The sequence below is a fragment of the Anolis carolinensis genome, unplaced genomic scaffold, assembly GCF_035594765.1.
Source record: "Anolis carolinensis isolate JA03-04 unplaced genomic scaffold, rAnoCar3.1.pri scaffold_15, whole genome shotgun sequence".
NCBI classification, from domain to species: domain Eukaryota; kingdom Metazoa; phylum Chordata; class Lepidosauria; order Squamata; family Dactyloidae; genus Anolis; species Anolis carolinensis.
The window spans coordinates 1,984,177-2,003,255 of NW_026943826.1; the positions used below are offsets into that span (position 1 = coordinate 1,984,177).

At 42.3% G+C, this 19,079-nt stretch overlaps 1 protein-coding gene across 5 annotated transcripts in view; it reads left to right on the forward strand.

Annotated features, from left to right (window-relative positions):
• ubr4 (ubiquitin protein ligase E3 component n-recognin 4) overlaps window positions 1-19,079 on the forward strand; it is a 258,399-nt gene that overhangs the window by 229,343 nt on the left and 9,977 nt on the right. For 3 of the 5 annotated variants that reach the window (XM_062965588.1, XM_062965589.1, XM_062965590.1), the window contains 9 exons: window positions 339-446; window positions 592-711; window positions 3,506-3,696; window positions 3,783-3,956; window positions 9,067-9,166; window positions 9,956-10,174; window positions 12,529-12,642; window positions 15,647-15,789; window positions 18,143-18,268. In XM_062965588.1, the coding sequence (XP_062821658.1) occupies window positions 339-446; window positions 592-711; window positions 3,506-3,696; window positions 3,783-3,956; window positions 9,067-9,166; window positions 9,956-10,174; window positions 12,529-12,642; window positions 15,647-15,789; window positions 18,143-18,268 (1,295 nt within the window). Of the gene's footprint in view, window positions 1-338; window positions 447-591; window positions 712-2,581; window positions 2,705-3,505; window positions 3,697-3,782; window positions 3,957-9,066; window positions 9,167-9,955; window positions 10,175-12,528; window positions 12,643-15,646; window positions 15,790-18,142; window positions 18,269-19,079 lie in introns of those variants that run through there. The other 2 variants (XM_062965591.1, XM_062965592.1) reach the window with 2 other exon arrangements.

Sequence of the window (19,079 nt, forward strand, 5' to 3'; positions counted from 1 at the left end):
CCACAGTATCTTTGCATGTTCATTTTCCAATACTTTTGCAGGTTTGTGATCCCACCAGTTCTTTGCTGCTGGCAGGTGGTACTTGAGGCATAAGTTCCAATGAATCATTTGGGCCACATAGTTGTGCCTCTGTCTGTAGTCTGTCTGTGCGATTTTCTTACAGCAGCTGAGGATATGATCAATGGTTTCGTCGGTTTCCTTGCACAGTCTGCATTTTGGGTCATCAGCTGATTTTTCAATCTTGGCCTTAATTGCATTTGTTCTGATGGCTTGCTATTACTATTACTATTATTGTTATTATTATTATTATTATTATTATTATTATTATTATTATTCAGGTCCTCCTGAAGCTCTTCAGTTACTGCGTCAAAGTCAAAGTCAACCGCCAGCAGCTGGTCAAGCTGGAGATGAACACCCTCAACGTCATGCTGGGGACCCTCAACCTGGTAAATATTAGATTTGTGTCCTGCTTTATCTCTCTAAAAGGGGCTCTTTCATGCTGGGGATTCTGGGCCCGGAGGCAGAAGCACCAGCCAGACCATCGTCCCCATGCATTCCTTCCTTCCTTCCTTCCTTCCTTTCTTCCCGCAGGCCTTGGTGGCCGAGCAAGAGAGCAAGGACAGCGGCGGGGCGGCGGTGGCCGAGCAGGTCCTCAGCATCATGGAGATCATCCTGGACGAGTCCAACGCGGAGCCTCTCAGCGAAGACAAGGTGAGAGGGACTTGCGAGCACAAGGGCCTGCTTTGGCCACTTCAGGGCAAGATCATAGAATCATAGAATAGTAGAGTTGGAAGACACCCCATGGGCCATCTAGGCCAACCCCCCGCTAAGAAGCAGGAAATCTCATTCAAAGCTCCCCCGACAGATGGCCATCCAGCCTCTGCTTAAAAGCCTCCAAAGAAGGAGCCTCCACCATCTATCTATCTATCTATCCATCCATCCAATATTCTATCTATCTGTCTATCTATCTCAGGGGTCCTCAAACTTTTAAAGCAGAGGGCCGGTCCACAATCCTTCAGACTGTGGAGGGGCCGAATTATCATTTGGAGAGAAAAAAACCGAACAAATTCCTATGCACACTGCACATGTCTTATTTGTAGTGCAAAACAGCAATAACAATGAAAGAACAATACAATATTTAAAAATGAAAACAATTGTAAGCAGCATAAACCTATCAGGATTTCAATGGGAAGTGTGGGCCTGCTTCTGGCCAATGAGATAGTCAGGTTAATTAGGGTTGTTGTTGTTGTTGTTGTTGTTGTTGTTGTTGTTGTGTGTCTTCAAGTCATTTCAGATTTTGGCCGAGCCTAAGTCCAAAATTATTTATTTATTCATTTACTACATTTATTTACTACATTTATATCCCACCCTTCTCACCCTGAAGGGAACTCAGAGCAGCTGTATGTACATACAATATATTATATTATTAGCATAGCACAATATTAGCATTATATATTACTATATTGAACTATACCACTATACTGTAATATTATATGTAATATATAACATATAATTAATATTATTATATGGTATTATTATCAATATTATATGTATATACAATATATTATATTATTAAAATGATATAAAATATTATATTATAAAACTGAGGGCGGGGGCCAGATAAATGACCTTGGAGGGCCGCATCCGGCCCCCGGGCCTTAGTTTGGGGACCCCTGGGTTAGACTGTCTAGCCCTTGGGGTTTCGACCAAGTTTAGGATCATATGATTCTCTCATCTGTCTGTCTGTCCGTCCATCCATCCAATATTAGGGTTTCCTTAATCCCTCCTTATTATCCAAGATATTCGCTTATCCAAGCTTCTGCCATCCCATTTAGCTTGGATAAGTGAGACTCTACTGTACTACAAAAGGGTTTCCATAGACAGTTACTCTATCCGTCTCTCCCTTATGTAAAAAAGGTAAAGGTTTCCCCTGACGTTAAGTCCAGTCACGCCGCTCCTTTATGTATTTTTCTTTTTTCTTTTTTTAAAATAATTTTTATTAAGATTTTCATTTGTGTACATGATTAAAAAGGAAAGGTAAGTGAAGAAGGATTAGGGTAGAAATTGAATAGAAAAAAGAAGGGGAGGAAGTGAAAGGATATGGGTGGAAGTCTAGGAAGTGAGGGTATCATAGGGTAAAAAAGTCTTTTTTGGTCTTCCGTTTTCTCTTCTTTGTGGTTTTATTTTCATTTCTTATTTATTCTCTCTTTATACTCTGGTCTAGTTCATAATTCCATTCTCGGATTCTCCATTTGTTTAGTTTTCCTTTGCTTTTTTCTTATATTCCTCATATTTTCCCCAATCTGTCCTTTTTATTACATTTCCTCTGCTTATTTTCACTAAGTACGTTAGTTTGTCCATGTCATGTATTTCATCCAATTTCTCTATCCATTGTCGTCTCGTTGGGGTTTCGTAAATAGTCTCGTAAAGGTTATTCTTGCGGCTGTCACTGCATATGTGAATATTGTGTCCTTTGTGTATTTTTCAATAAATGTGGCCATACTTCCCTCTGGCCAACCAAGATGTCACACAAGCTGGATTGGGATTCTGGGATGCAAACTTGCCGGGTTGTCGTCCGCAGGGCAACCTCCTCCTGACGGGCGACAAGGACCAGCTGGTGATGCTCCTGGACCAGATCAACAGCACCTTTAAGCAGAGGCTGGATGGCCATCTGTCGGGGGTGCTTTGAATGAGATTTCCTGCTTCTTAGCAGGGGGTTGGACTGGATGGCCCATGTGGTCTCTTCCAACTCTACTATTCTATGATTCTATGATTCTATGATACTTCATTTATATTTATTTATATTTATTTACAGTATTTATATTCCGCCCTTCTCACCCCGAAGGGGACTCAGGGCGGATCACATTACACAGATAAGGCAAACATTCAATGCCTTAACATAGAACAGAGGCAAAGACAAACACTGTATCCCGCTCTTCCCACCCCAAAGGGGACTCAGAGCAGCTTACAGCACAACATAAGCATTAAATTACTCTGTTGTACTATATCATTATATGGTAATATTATTAGTAATATTACATTTAATATAGAATTAATATTATTATATTGTATTATTAGTAGTATAATATTGTATTCCATTATAATATTATTATTATCAATATTATATGTATATACAATATACTATATATTTATAAATTGACCTAGGACTTCCGAGTTCACTGGGGGAGATATTTATTTATTTACTTACTTTATTTATATTTATTTACAGTATTTACATTTCCTCTGCTTATTTTCACTAAGTACGTTAGTTTGTCCATGTCATGTATTTCATCCAATTTCTCTATCCATTGTCGTCTCGTTGGGGTTTCATTTTGTTTCCAAAGTCTCGTAAAGGTTATTCTTGCGGCTGTCACTGCATATGTGAATATTATGTCCTTTGTGTATTTTTCAATAAATGTGGCCATACTTCCCTCTGGCCAACCAAGATGTCACACAAGCTGGATTGGGATTCTGGGATGCAAACTTGCCGGGTTGTCGTCCGCAGGGCAACCTCCTCCTGACGGGCGACAAGGACCAGCTGGTGATGCTCCTGGACCAGATCAACAGCACCTTTGTGCGCTCCAACCCCAGCGTCCTGCAGGGCCTCCTCCGCATCATCCCCTACCTCTCCTTCGGCGAGACGGAGAAGATGCAGACGCTGGTGGACCGCTTCCGGCCCTACTGCGCCTTCGACAAGTAAGGACGGGGCTCCCCAGGCCCAGAGCGAGTGGGGCCCACGGGGAAGAGCCCCTCTCAGGCCCGCTCTCCTCCTTCTGTCCCAGGTACGACGAGGAGCACAGCGGGGACGACAAGGTCTTCCTGGACTGCTTCTGCAAGATCGCTGCCGGCATCAAGAACAACAGCAACGGGCACCTGCTGAAGGACCTCATCCTGCAGAGGGGCATCACCCAGAACGCCCTCGACTACATGAAGAAGCACATCCCCAGCGCCAAGAAGTGAGTCGCACGAGCACAACAAAACAAGAGCCCCATCCTGACACAAGGCCCTCGGGGTCTGTTGGCCGTTTAATAACAGAAGGCCTTTCCCCAAAGACTTTGGGATCCTAGCTTGCCGAGAGTTGGTGAATTGACCCAGGACTTCCGAGTTCACTGGGGGAGATATTTATTTATTTACTTACTAAGTAAATAGGGCGACTAAAATGATTAAGGGTCTGGAGAACAAGCCCTATGAGGAGCGGCTTAAAGAGCTGGGCATGTTTAGCCTGCAGAAGAGAAGGCTGAGAGGAGACATGAGAGCCATGTACAAATACGTGAAGGGAAGTCATAGGGAGGAGGGAGGGAGCTTGTTTTCTGCTGCCCTGCAGACTAGGACACAAGGGAACAATGGCTTCAAACTACAGGAAAGGAGATTCCACCTGAACATCAGGAAGAACTTCCTCACTGTGAGAAGGGCTGTTCGGCAGTGGAACTCTCTCCCCGGGGCCGTGGTGGAGGCTCCTTCTTTGGAGGCTTTTAAGCAGAGGCTGGATGGCCATCTGTCGGGGGTGCTTTGAATGAGATTTCCTGCTTCTTAGCAGGGGGTTGGACTGGATGGCCCATGTGGTCTCTTCCAACTCTACTATTCTATGATTCTATGATTCTATGATACTACATTTATATTTATTTATATTTATTTACAGTATTTATATTCCGCCCTTCTCACCCCGAAGGGGACTCAGGGCGGAATATAAAATACATTACACATATAAGGCAAACATTCAATGCCTTAACATAGAACAGAGGCAAAGACAAACACGGTATCCCGCTCTTCCCACCCCAAAGGGGACTCAGAGCAGCTTACAGCACAACATAAGCATTAAATTACTCTGTTGTACTATATCATTATATGGTAATATTATTAGTAATATTACATTTAATATAGAATTAATATTATTATATTGTATTATTAGTAGTATAATATTGTATTCCATTATAATATTATTATTATCAATATTATATGTATATACAATATACTATATATTTATAAATTGACCTAGGACTTCCGAGTTCACTGGGGGAGATATTTATTTATTTACTTACTTTATTTATATTTATTTACAGTATTTATATTCCGCCCTTCTCACCCCGAAGGGCACTCAGGGCGGATCACATTACACAGATAAGGCTAACATTCAATGCCTTAACATAGAACAGAGGCAAAGACAAACACGGTATCCTGCTCTTCCCACCCCAAAGGGGACTCAGAGCGGCTTACAAATCAAATGAACATACAATATATTATTAGTATAGCACAACATAAGCATTAAATTACTCTATTGTACTATATCATTATATGGTAATATTATTAGTAATATTACATTTAATATATAATCAATATTATATTGTATTATTAGTAGTATAATATTGTATTCCGTTATAATATTATTATCAATATTTATATGTATATACAATATATTATATATTTATAAATTGACCCAGGACTTCCGAGTTCACTGGGGGAGATATTTATTTATTTACTTACTACATTTATATCCCTCTCTTCTTACCTCTAAGGCAGGGGTCCCCAAACTTTTTAAACAGGGGGCCAGTTCATGATCCTTCGGACCATTGGAGGGCCGGACTATAGTGGGCCGAGCAATAATGAATAATAATAATAACAATAATAACAACAACAATAAAAAGAGGGTTGGAAGAGACCCTTTGGGCCATTGAGTCCAATACCCTTCTGCCTTTGTGCACCGAAAGCACAAGCAAAGCACCCCTGACAGATGGCCACCCAGCCTCAATGTTAATAATAATAATAATAATAATAATAATAATAATAATAATAATAAAGAAGAGGGCTGGAAGAGACCTCTTGGGCCATTTAGTCCAACGCCCTTCAGCCTCGTGCATCAAAAGCACAAGCAAAGCATCCCTGACAGATGGCCACCCAGCCTCAATGTTAATAATAATAATAATAATAATAATAATAATAATAAAGAGGGTTGGAAGAGACCTCTTGGGCCATTTAGTCCAACCCCCTTCAGCCTCGTGCATCAAAAGCACAAGCAAAGCATCCCTGACAGATGGCCACCCAGCCTCAATGTTAATAATAATAATAATAATAATAATAATAATAATAATAATAATAATTCTCAATTAAAAGACAAAGTATGGATTGTCGATGTGGCAATCCCAGGGGACAGCAAGATTGAGGAGAAACAATTGGAAAAGCTGACACAATATGAGGATTTAAAGATCGAACTGCAAAGACTCTGGCACAAGCCAATCAAGGTGGTCCCAGTGGTGATCGGCACACTGGCTGCAGTGCCTAAAGACCTTGGTCTGCACTTAAACACAATCGGCACTGACAAAATTACCATCTGTCAGCTGCAGAAGGCCACCTTACTTGGATCTGCCCGCATTATTCACCAATACATTACACAGTCCTAGACACCTGGGAAGTGTCCGACGTGTGATCCAATACAACAGCCAGCAGAATGTCTGCTATGGACTCATCTTGTTGCATTTCAAATAATAATAATAATAATAATAATTGACAAAATTACGATCTGCCAACTGCAAAAGGCCACCCTACTGGGATCTGCACGCATCATCCGAAAATACATCGCACAGTCCTAGACACTTGAGAAGTGTTTGACTTGTGATTTTGTGAAACGAAATCCAGCATATCTATCTAGTTTGCTGTGTCATAATAAAATAATAATAATAATAATAATAATAATAATAATAATAATAATAATAATAATAATAATGGTTGTAAGAGAAGAAGAGACCCCTTAGGTCATTTAGCCCAACCCCCTTCTGCCCTTGTGCCATGGGGGGCCGGATAAATGGCTTCGATGGACCGCATCCGGCCCCCGGGCCTTAGTTTGGGGACCCCTGACCTAAGGGGACTCAGAGCGGCTTACAAATCAAATGAACATACAATATAATATTAGCATAGCAACAATATAAACATTAAATTACTCTATTGTACTATATCATTAAATGGTAATATTATTAAATTAATACATTTAATATATCTATATATATAAAAGAGTGATGGCATCAGGGCAGCGGACAAAACAACAAAACTACAGGCCCCCCAACCTCGAAATTTGACAACACAACCCATCATTCACGGCTCTAGGTTGATACAACAAAAAGAAAAGAAAAATAAAGTCCTAATTACAGGGGAATAATAGTTTTTATCCAATTGCTGCCAGTTTGAAGGCTAAGCTCCGCCCACTTGGTCTCCTAGCAACCTCCTCAGCCCAGGGGACAGGCACAGTTAGGCCTCACTTAGGCCTCTTCCACAGATTATCAGATTTTAACTGGATTATATGGCAGTGTAGACTCAAGGCCCTTCCACATCTATATAACCCATTTAGAATCTTATATTATCTGCTTTGAACTGGATTATCTTGACTCCACACTGCCATATAATCCACTTCAGTGTGCATACTAAACATAAAGACAACCATACAACAGACATTCAATACCACCACTACCTCAACAATTTCTCACCAACACCACCAGACAACAACACAGCAACGCGTGGCCGGGCACAGCTAGTAATATATATAATTGATATGATTATATTGTATTATTAGTAGTATAATATTGTATTCCATTATAATAATATTATCAGGAGCCCCCAGATAGCGTAGTGGACTAAGTGTCCTGAAGGTTGGGTTGCTGACCTGAAAGCTGCCAGGTTCAAATCCCACCCAGGGAGAGTGCGGATGAGCTCCCTCTGTCAGCTCCAGCTCCATGTGGGGACATGAGACAAGCCTCCCACAAGGATGTTAAAAACATCAAAACATCCGGGCAACGTCCCCTGGGCAACGTCCTTGCAGACGGCCAATTCTCTCACTCCAGAAGAGACTCAAGTTGCTCCTGACACGAAAAAAAAAATATTATCAATATTATATGTATATACAATATATTATATATATTTATAAATTGACCTAGGACTTCCGAGTTCACACTATGCAACATGATTTTTGTTCCTGGGTTATAAATGTTTCCTGTTTCTATCATCATCATTATTATTATTCATAAGATCTGCAAAGGAGAAACTATGACCATTCTACATTATTTATTATTATTATTATTATTATTATTATTATTATTATTATTATTATTATCATCATCAAGATCTGCAAAGAAGGAGAATCTGTCATCATTCTACACCATTGGAAATTACGAATTTAGCACCAAATATCACGATATATTGAAAACATTGACTACAAAAATGCATTGTATAATCCAGAATGTTGAATAAGCGAGTGTTGGATAAGTGAGACTCTACTGTATTATTATTGACACAAAGACATAGTGGGACACAACAAATGAGATCTATATGCTGATTTTGTATTGAAAAATCACAAGTCGAACGCTATTTAGAATAGTGATGTATTTTTGGATGGTGATGATGGTGATGATGATTTTTATTTATTCATTTATTTATTTATTAAGATCACCCCCAAAGTCCACCAGTATTCCCAGTTGGCCATGTTGTATTTGTGTTCCAAGTTTGGTCCAGATCCATCACCAGATGGGTTCAGTGTTTTCTGAATACAGGTGAACTATAACTCCCAGAGTTAAAAGTCAATCACCCCCAAAGTCCACCAGTATTCCCAGTTGGCCCGCAGTATGCAAAGTTGGCCATGTTGGGTCTGTGTGGCAAGTTAGTTCCAGATCTATTGCTCGTGGAGTTCAGAGTGTTCTTAGATTGCAGGTGAACTATACATCCTGGACCTACAACTCCTCTAAATCATGGTGAATTCTCCCCAAACCTCTCTAGCATGTTCAGCTGCTGATCGGTTCCTCTGTTTGCTGTGTTATGGGAGAGGCAGTGGGCGGGATCATGCAAATTCCACACCAGTCGAGAGAGAAAGGAACACTGGGATGTGGCGCTCACTGTAACTTACAATGTGCTTGGAGGGAGGGCTTTTGGTGGCTGCTTGAAATGGTGATGTTGGACCGATTCTTCTGGAAAGGCTTTAAAAGGACTTTGCGGTCCTTTCCTTGAAAGAAATGCATCCTTGTTGGATGCTGAGATGCCTTGACATTGATCCGCTGTCTTCCTTCTCTCTCTCTCTCTCTCTCTCTGCAGCCTGGACGCCGACGTCTGGAAGAAGTTCCTGTCTCGGCCGGCGCTTCCGTTCATCCTCCGCCTCCTCCGAGGCCTCGCCACGCAGCATCCGGCCACCCAGGTGAGTATTTCCCGGCTTCTCCTTTCGTTTCCGCAGAAAATCCTGGCGGAAACGATCCACCGCTCATATTGGTTTGTGGAAAGGCCCGGCGGTGGATAGAAACGCACACAACTCTGTCGTATTAGAGATTGCCAGTCTGATTCTGGTTCAGTCTGATGATGAAGGGGGATTTGGGTTTATGCAGGCTGACCAAGGCCATGTCGAAGGCTCTGATGCTGGGAATATTGATGGCTCTGGCTCTGAATTGTTAGAGAGGCCACAGGAAATAGAAACTAATGTTAAGGAGTCAGAACATCAACAAATTGCAGGTGGTTCGGGCAGTGAGTCAGAGGAGTCTTCCTTAGATAGAGAATCAAGGTTGAGGTTAAGGGGTCATCGCCCCACGCGTGGGAATTCAAGGGCAGAGAAATGGCTTTTTGCCTTGTAAACATGGGTAAATACAGGGCAAACAGAAAGAGATCTCAGACGAAGCAACGTTGATTTCTGGAAGCACATCTCCTGCCTTGTCTTAGCTCATGGAAAAGGATTCTCGTTTATGTTCATGCTTGGAAACTGTTTTGCTTTTTGCGGATATTCTTCAATAAATTGCTTTGCTATTTTACTGTGGACTAGATTGTGTATGTAGTACAGAGAGTGCAACACCGTAGCGCCTTCAACAGAAAACCCCCCAAAGGGCATCTGTGGGAGGAGGACCCCTCACCCGGGAGAATGGCCTCCATGTTGGATGCAAAACTGCTCTGGGATTGGTTTCGGCAACTGTGCCTTCCTTCCCTTTGGGCCTTTCCGTAGGTGCTGATCGGGACGGACTCCATCACCAACCTGCACAAACTGGAGCAAGTCTCCAGCGACGAGGGGATCGGGACGCTGGCCGAGAACCTGCTGGAGGCCCTGCGGGAACATCCCGAGGTCAACAAGAAGATTGACGCAGCCCGGAGGGAGACGCGGGCGGAGAAGAAGCGCATGGCCATGGCAATGCGGCAGAAGGCCTTGGGCACGCTGGGCATGACGGTAAGGAGAGAGCGAGAGAGAGAGAGAGAGGCCCCGTTCGCGTCTGGGAGGTTCCGAGGGGGTCCAGACGGGTGTTGCACCCCAAGGCAGCGTGAGCACTGGAAACCAAACAGAGACCAATAATCATATAATATCTTTATTAAAACAATTATAAATTCAGGAATGAAAAAGTGGAAAGGATGAGTGGGCAATAGTCCTTTGTGAAAAGGTATGAATTAGTCCAAAGAGTTGAAGAGAAATGTCCAATATTATTGTCCAAAGTCCAGAAACCGAAACACGCTCAAAACTGTTGGAAAGTTCTTGAGCGGGGAAAACAACAAGGAAGCAAGACTGAATAACAAGGTCCAAAGTCACTAGAAAGTCTTTGATATCAAGGTAGGAACGAGATGAAGCTAAAACCAATCTTGATTCAGGAACAAGGCAAGGAAGTGGATTTACTCCAGTTCTAATCGGGAGTCGCAACTCGGCTTGGCCTCCAGGAAAAGGAAACTTGGCTTGGTAGAATAAGGAACTAGAGTCGGTGAAGTGTTCTCAGGAATAGCTACGTTGACACCGCAAAGTGTTCACCGTGTAGGGCACTTTTATGGAACTTAGATCTGATCACAGCGAAGGGAAACCAAACTCCCCGGAGGTTCCCAAGGGAATCTTCTATCCATTATTCCCTTGAGATGTCAAACGTTGACTCCTTGGAAGCCCTTGTTTTTCTGATCTCTGGCGATGCAGAAACTCCCTTCTGTTAAAGCAGGGGTCCTCAAACTTTTTAAGTGGAGGGCCGATTCACAGTCCCTCAGACTGTTAGGGGGCCAGACTATGATGAAATAGTCCAAAATTAAGATTGTTGTTGTTGTGTGCCTTCAAGTCGTTTCAGACTTAGGTCAACCCTAAGTCTAAAGTTTAGGACAGAGGCCAGGTCAATGACCTTGGGGGGCCTTAGTTTGGGGACCCCTGATCTAGATGATCTCATAAGACCATGGGTAAGGAAAGAGACCTCCAAAGACCATCTAGATGGTCTCATAAGACCATGGGTAAGGAAAGGGGGCTCCAAAGGCCATCTAGATGATCTCATAAAACCATAGGTAAGGAAAGGGACCCTCAAAGGCCATCTAGATGGTCTCATAGCACCATAAGTAAGGAAAGTGACCTCTAAAAGCCATCTAGATGGTCTCATAAGGCCGTAGCTAAGCAAAGAGACCTCCAAAGACCATCTCATAAGACCATAGGTAAGGAAAGGGATCCTCAAAGGCCATCTAGATGATCTCATCAGGCCATCAGAAGACCATAGATATGGAAAGGGACCCTCAAAGATCATCTAGATGGTTTCATAAGACCATAGGTAAGGAAAGAGGTCCCCAAAGGCCATCTAGATGATCTCATCAGGCCATCAGAAGACCATAGATATGGAAAGGGACCCTCAAAGATCATCTAGATGGTCTCATAAGACCATAGGTAAGGAAAGGGATCCTCAAAGGCCATCTAGATGATCTCATCAGGCCATCAGAAGACCATAGATATGGAAAGGGACCCTCAAAGATCATCTAGATGGTCTCATAAGACCATAGGTAAGGAAAGGGATCCTCAAAGGCCATCTAGATGATCTCATCAGGCCATCAGAAGACCATAGATAAGGAAAGGGACCCTCAAAGACCATCTAGATGGTTTCATAAGACCATAGGTAAGGAAAGGGATCCTCAAAGGCCATCTAGATGATCTCATCAGGCCACCAGAAGACCATAGATAAGGAAAGGGACCCTCAAAGACCATCTAGATGGTTTCATAAGACCATAGGTAAGGAAAGAGGTCCCCAAAGGCCATCTAGACAATGTCATAAGACCATAGGTAAGGAAAGTGACCTCCAAAAGCCATCTAGATGGTCTCATAAGGCCGTAGCTAAGCAAAGAGACCTTCAAAGACCATCTAGACGATCTTATAAGACCATAGGTAAGCAAAAAGACCTCCAAAGACCAGGTAGACTTAGGTCAACCCTAAGTCTAAAGTTTAGGACAGGGGCCAGGTCAATGACCTTGGAGGGCCACATCTGGCCCCCGGGCCTTAGTTTGGGGACCCCTGTGTTAAAGGATACTTTCCCTGGAGAACTCAGAACATCTGGTTCAGCCACGGGAATAATATTTCCAGTATCTCTTCCAATTAAGGAAGCATTTGAGCTATCCACAGCTGGGAGCTGTAACTGGAAGGAGCTCTGTGGACTAGGAACAAAGTCAGAATAAGCTTCATCCTGGTCAAAGTTCATTTCTGAATCAGGTCCAGAAGCCAAAGGTGGCTGGGGTATGACAACGGGTTTTGTTCTGCGAATTTGACATCCCTTGTTGCCGTTCTCTCTCTTCCGGGTCTTTCAGACGAACGAGAAAGGGCAAGTGGTGACCAAGACGGCGCTCTTGAAGCAGATGGAGGAGCTGATCGAGGAGCCGGGCCTGACCTGCTGCATCTGCCGGGAAGGATACAAGTTCCAGGTAAGTCTTTCAGGAAAAATATACACCACGATAAAGGTTCAAAACATAGAACACAATATGTATATTAGAGCATCATATACATAATAACGTTAACAATATTACAAACAATAATACAACTGATAACCAAATTCTGTCAGCTGTAGTGGCACACAGTCGTAACTTGGGAACCAGTAGTAAACGGCTTATGTAAACAGCTTACTTCGGCTCACAGCCAGCTACTCTAAAATAACATCTATTTGACCATTTATTGTCAACAAACTGAAGCTACAGCTAATTGACTGCATTTACAACCTGAGGAGTCCTATAGAACTGCTCCAAGACTACAGAGACTTTGATTTGTTTTGACTCCAAGCCAGGTTTAGTTTTACAGCATATTACATGCATTTGGAGAGACTGAATGTACACATACTGTGTCGCTAATAAACTTTGGTTGGAGTCTTGATATATGTTTTATACTGAAAACTGCTCTGTGTAGCATTTAAATCTGGATAATTGCAGTCTGTAAATCTTTGAAAGTTATTATGTATATGATGCTCTAATATACATATTGTGTTCTATGTTTTGAACCTTTATCGTGGTGTATATTTTTCAGATATTGTTTAGAATAGACAGCTGTGTTTAGTTATTATTAGAAGTCTTTCAGGAAACAAACCCTCCTAAGTCCATATTAGACGATAGCGAGGCCTGATGGGAATTGGAGTCAAACGTCATCTGGAGGACATCCAGCTCACCCACTTTACTTTAGACCAGGAGTCCTCAAACTTTTTAATCCGAGGGCCGGTCCACAATCCTTCAGACTGTTGAGGGGCCGGATTATCATTTGGAAAAAAAAATATAAACAAATTCTGATGCACACTGCACATGTCTTATTTGTAGTGCAAAAACAACAACAATGAAAGAACAATACAATATTTAAAAATAAAAACAATTTTAACCCACCATACATTTATTAGGATTTCAATGGGAAGTGTGCTCCTGCTTCTGGCCAATGAGATAGTCAAGTTAATTAGGATTGTTGTTGTTGATGTTGTAGTGTGCCTTTAAGTCATTTCAGACTTTGGGCGAGCCTAAGTCTAAAATGTATTTATTTAATATTTATTTATTTACTGCATTTATTTACTACATTTGTATCATACCCTTCTCACTCCAAAGGGGACTCAGAGTGGCTTACAAATTATATGTACATACAATATATTATATGATTAGCATAGCACAATATTAGCATTATATATTACTATATTGAACTATACCACTATACTGTAATATTATTAGTAATATTATATGTAATATAGAATATATAATTAATATTATTATATGGTATTATTATTAGTGTTATATTGTATTACATTATAATAATATTATATTATATTATATTATATCTATATATATAAAATGATAAAGTTGTTTGCGCAGTGACTATAACAACAAAACTAAACAGCCCAGAAATACGAAATTTGGCAACACAATGCAAGAGGCTTGCCTCCAGGTTACAACAACACAACCACACCACAAAACCACAATCCAGACCCACAAAACTCACAACAACGCATCATGCGATAACAACACAACTAAACGCCCCAGAAATACAAAACTTGGCAACACAATGCAAAAGCCTTGCCTCCCAGTTGTAACAACACAACCACACCACAAAACCACACAGGACCCACAAAACTCACAACAACGCATTGTGACTATAACAACACAACTAAACGCCCCAGAAATATGAAACTTTGCAACACAACGCAAAAGCCTTCCCTCCAGGTTGTAACAACACAACCACACCACAAAACCACAATCCGGACCCATAAAACTTAAAACAATGCATCGTGACTATAACAACACAACTAAACGCCCCAGAAATACGAAACTTGGCACACAACTAAACGCCCCAGAAATATAAAACTTAACAACACAACGCAAAAGCCTTGCCTCCCGGTTGTAACAACACAACTACACCACAAAACCACAATCCGGACCCACAAAACTCACAACAAGGCATCATGACTATAACAACACAACTAAACACCCCAGAAATACGAAACTTGGCAACACAACACAAAAGCATTCCCTCCCGATTGTAACAACACAACCACACCACAAAATGACAATCCGGACCCACAAAACTCACAACAATGCATCGTGACTATAACAACACAACTAAACACCCCAGAAATACAAAACTTGGCAACACAACACAAAAGCCTTGCCTCTCAGTTGTAACAACACAACCACACCACAAAACCACAATCCGGACCCACAAAACTCACAATAACGCATTGTGACTATAACAAATACAAAATTTGACAACACAACTCATCCACCTCCCCAATCCCTACATTCACACTTGGCCTCCAAAAAAACAATTACAATAATAACAATTACAACAACAACAACAATAAGAATCAACACCATCACAGGCAAGAAGCAGCCAGGCACTGAGGCTGAGAGGCCAGTCAGTGCTACACTGGGCCTCCAAAAAACAATACAGTAGCATCTAACTTATCCAACCTTCATGACCACTACAACAACAACAATAATAAACACCTACACAGGCAAAACAAAAAAAAAGACTATTGTACCACAATAAAAATATAAACCGCACTCACCAGAATCAGACATTACAACTAACAACAAACCAAAGACAACAGGGATCTCAAGCAATTATCAATCAACACAAAAATTGAAGAAGGTAACAGACTTCAAATACTACTACTAATGTGAGTATAAAGAAGGTGGAGCTCACAGCATAAATACAACCTAATGTAGACTGACCAACACCACCAGACTCAGCCACAGCAACGCGTGGCCGGGCACAGCTAGTATATTATATTATAAAACTGAGGGTGGGGGCCAGGTAAATGACCTCGGAGGGCCGCATCCGGCCCCCGGGCCTTAGTTTGGGGACCCCTGCTTTAGACTCTCAAGTTTAGAGAGCTAATGTTCAGGTTGGTGTTTTGTACGCTTGGGGAGGCTCCTGTAACCCCGCCTTGTGTCCTCGTTCCAGCCGACGAAGGTGCTGGGCATCTACACCTTCACCAAGCGGGTGGCCCTGGAGGAGTTTGAGAACAAGCCTCGGAAGCAGCAGGGCTACAGCACCGTCTCCCACTTCAACATCGTCCACTACGACTGCCACCTGGCCGCCGTCCGGTAAGGACAGCCAACTTCATTCACCGGTGTCATGAGTAACTTTTCAATAATTTGAAAGTACTGTATATACTCGAGTATAAGCCAACCCGAATATAAGCTGAGACACCTAATTTTACCACAAAAAAACTGGGATAACTTATTGACCCGGGTATAAGCCGAGGGTGGGAAATGAAGCAGCTACTGGTCAATTTCAAAATAAAAATAGATACCAATAAAATTACATTAATCAAGGCATCAGTAGGTTAAATAATGTATATATACAGATACAGATATACAAGTACATGGATCTATATGTATATAGGATTTGCAAAGACCTGCAAACATATGAGGAGAAAATTCATATATAAAATTAATGTATATAGATAGATAGATACAGATATATAAGTATATAGGGATTGCAAATGCATGCAGGGGGTTAATGCTTATATATCTGTAGGAGAGTTTAACCATCCTGCGGCTAGGCTGTGGCGCAGGCTGGTGAGCAGCCAGCTGCAGCCCGCTGCAACGAATCACTCTGGTCATGAGTTCGAGGCCAGCTCGGAGCCTGCGTTTGTGTGTCTTCTGCCAAATTAGGCCCCATCCAGACACCTCTCATAAAATTCATTAATAACCACACATATTAAATCCAGTGGCGAAGTGTGTTAAAGCACTGAGCTGCTGAACTTGCACACCGAAAGGTCCCAGGTTCAAATCCCGGGAGCGGATTGAGCACCCGCTGTTGCTCCAGCTTCTGCCAACCTAGCAGTTCGAAAACATGCCAGTGTGAGTAGATCAATAGGCACTGCTCCGGCGGGAAGGTAACGGCGCTCCATGCAGTCATGCCTATGGAGGTGTCTATGGACAATGCCGGCTCTTTGGCTTAGAAATGGAGATGAGCACCAACCCCCAGAGTCGGACACGACTGGACTTAACGTCAGGGGAAAACCTTTACCTTACCTTTAATTACAGTTCAGCAAGCAGGCAGGCAGTCATTGCAGGCCTTAACCTTAGAATTGTGTCTTCCGCCAAATTAGGCCCCATCCAGACACCTCTCATAAAATTCATTAATAACCACACATATTAAATCCGGTGGCTCAGTGTGTTAAAGCACTGAGCTGCTGAACTTGCAGACCGAAAGGTCCCAGGTTCAAATCCCGGGAGCAGAGTGAGCGCCCGCTGTTAGCTCCAGCTTCTGCCAACCTAGCAGTTCGAAAACATGCCAATGTGAGTAGATCAATAGGTACCGCTCCGGCGGGAAGGTAACGGCGCTCCATGCGGTCATGACCTTGGAGGTGTCCACGGACAACGTCGACTCTTTGGCTTAGAAATGGAGATGAGCACTGACCCCAGAGTCGGTCATGACTGGACTTAACGTCAGGGGAAACCTTTACCTTTACAGTAGAGTCTCACTTATCCAACATAAACGGGCCGGCAGAATGTTGGATAAGCGAATATGTTGGATAATAAGGAGGCATTAAGGAAACGCCTATTAAATATCAAATTAGGTTATGATTTTACATCATGTTAGACAAAACATCATGTTAGACAACAAATTTGGCAGAAAAAGTAGTTCAATACGCAGTTACGCTATGTACAGTAGAGTCTCACTTATCCAACATAAACGGGCCGGCAGAATGTTGGATAAGCGAATATGTTGGATAATAAGGAGAGATCAAGGAAAAGCCTATTAAACATCAAATTAGGTTATGATTTTACAAATGAAGCACCAAAACATCATGTCAGACAACAAATTTGGCAGAAAAAGTAGTTCAATATGCAGTAATGCTATGTAGTAATTACTGTATTTATGAATTTAGCACCAAAATATCACGATATATTGAAAACATTGACTACAAAAATGCGTTGGATAATCCAGAACGTTGGATAAGCGAGTGTTGGATAAGTGAGACTCTACTGTAGTAATTTATGTATTTATGAATTTAGCACCAAAATATCATGATATATTGAAAACATTGACTACAAAAATGTGTTGGATAATCCAGAATGTTGGATAAGTAAGTGTTGGATAAGTGAGACTCTACTGTACTATATTAAATCCACATTTATCCAGTCTGCATCTCATATTCTTGTGATTCCTGTTTGGCTTCAGACCCAGTTCAGCATCGGAGACTGGTTTGGCTGGGTCAGAATTTTTACCTTTTTCAGAATTGCCGAACACTGCGCATAAATCAACTGCAGAAACACCAGTCTGTGCATTTTCTAACTTTGTGTCCGAAGTGGCGGTCCAAAGGGGACTGGTGGCTTCGGAGGGCCGTAACTCTTTTTTTTTTTCGGGCGCAGAAGTGGGCGGAGGAATTGCAATGGTGGAGGTCCCTGTGATGGATGTTGTGTCCCTGTTTCGCCCCTTTTGCAGATTGGCCCGCGGCCGCGAGGAGTGGGAGAGCGCGGCCTTGCAGAACGCCAACACCAAGTGCAACGGTCTCCTGCCCGTTTGGGGGCCCCACGTCCCGGAGTCGGCCTTTGCCACCTGCTTGGCCAGGTGAGGCACCTTGGCCACCTGCTTGGCCACCTGCTTGGCCTTCCGTGGCACCATCGACTCCCTTGCTATACTCCCTCTCTGTTATTAGTATTCTTTTATTCTCCAGCTTGAATCTTGTTCTTGTGTTCTTCTTCTTGTTTGTAGGCCCCAAATGGAACAACACTATGTAACAAAATCTGAAAAAATTGTTCCTGGTTTGAAAGTGTTATTTCCTGTTTCATTGTGTGATCCTTACTTTGAAAGTTGTTTTACTCCAGAAACTCTGTTGAACTAGCTGTGCCCGGCCACGCATTGCTGTGGCGAAGTCTGGTGGTATGGGAAATAAAGTCTTGAGGAATTGGTGGTAGTTAAGGTCAAGGGTCAAGGTTTTACCTTACATTAAGTCCATTATAAATGGGTTATATAGCTGTGAGGAAGGGCCTTGAGTCTACACTGCCATATAATCCAGTTAAAATCAGATAATCTATATTTTATAGACAGTGTGGAAGAAGCCTTAGTGAGGCCTAACTCTGCCTGTCCCCTGGGCTGAGTGGGTTGCTAGGAGACCAAGTGGGCAGAGCTTAGCCTTCTAACTGGCAGCAACTGGATAAAAACAATTATTCCTCTCCCTCTGATTAGGAATTTATTTTTCTTTTCTTTTTGTTGTATGAACCTAGAGGCATGGATGAGGGGTTGTGCTGCCAAGTTTAGTGTTTCTGGGATGTGTAGTTTTGTTGTTTTGTCCTAGGCTGAAATCTCATTACCCTTTTATATATAGAGACTAGCTGTGCCCGGCCACGCGTTGCTGTGGCAAAGTGGTGGTGGTATTGGT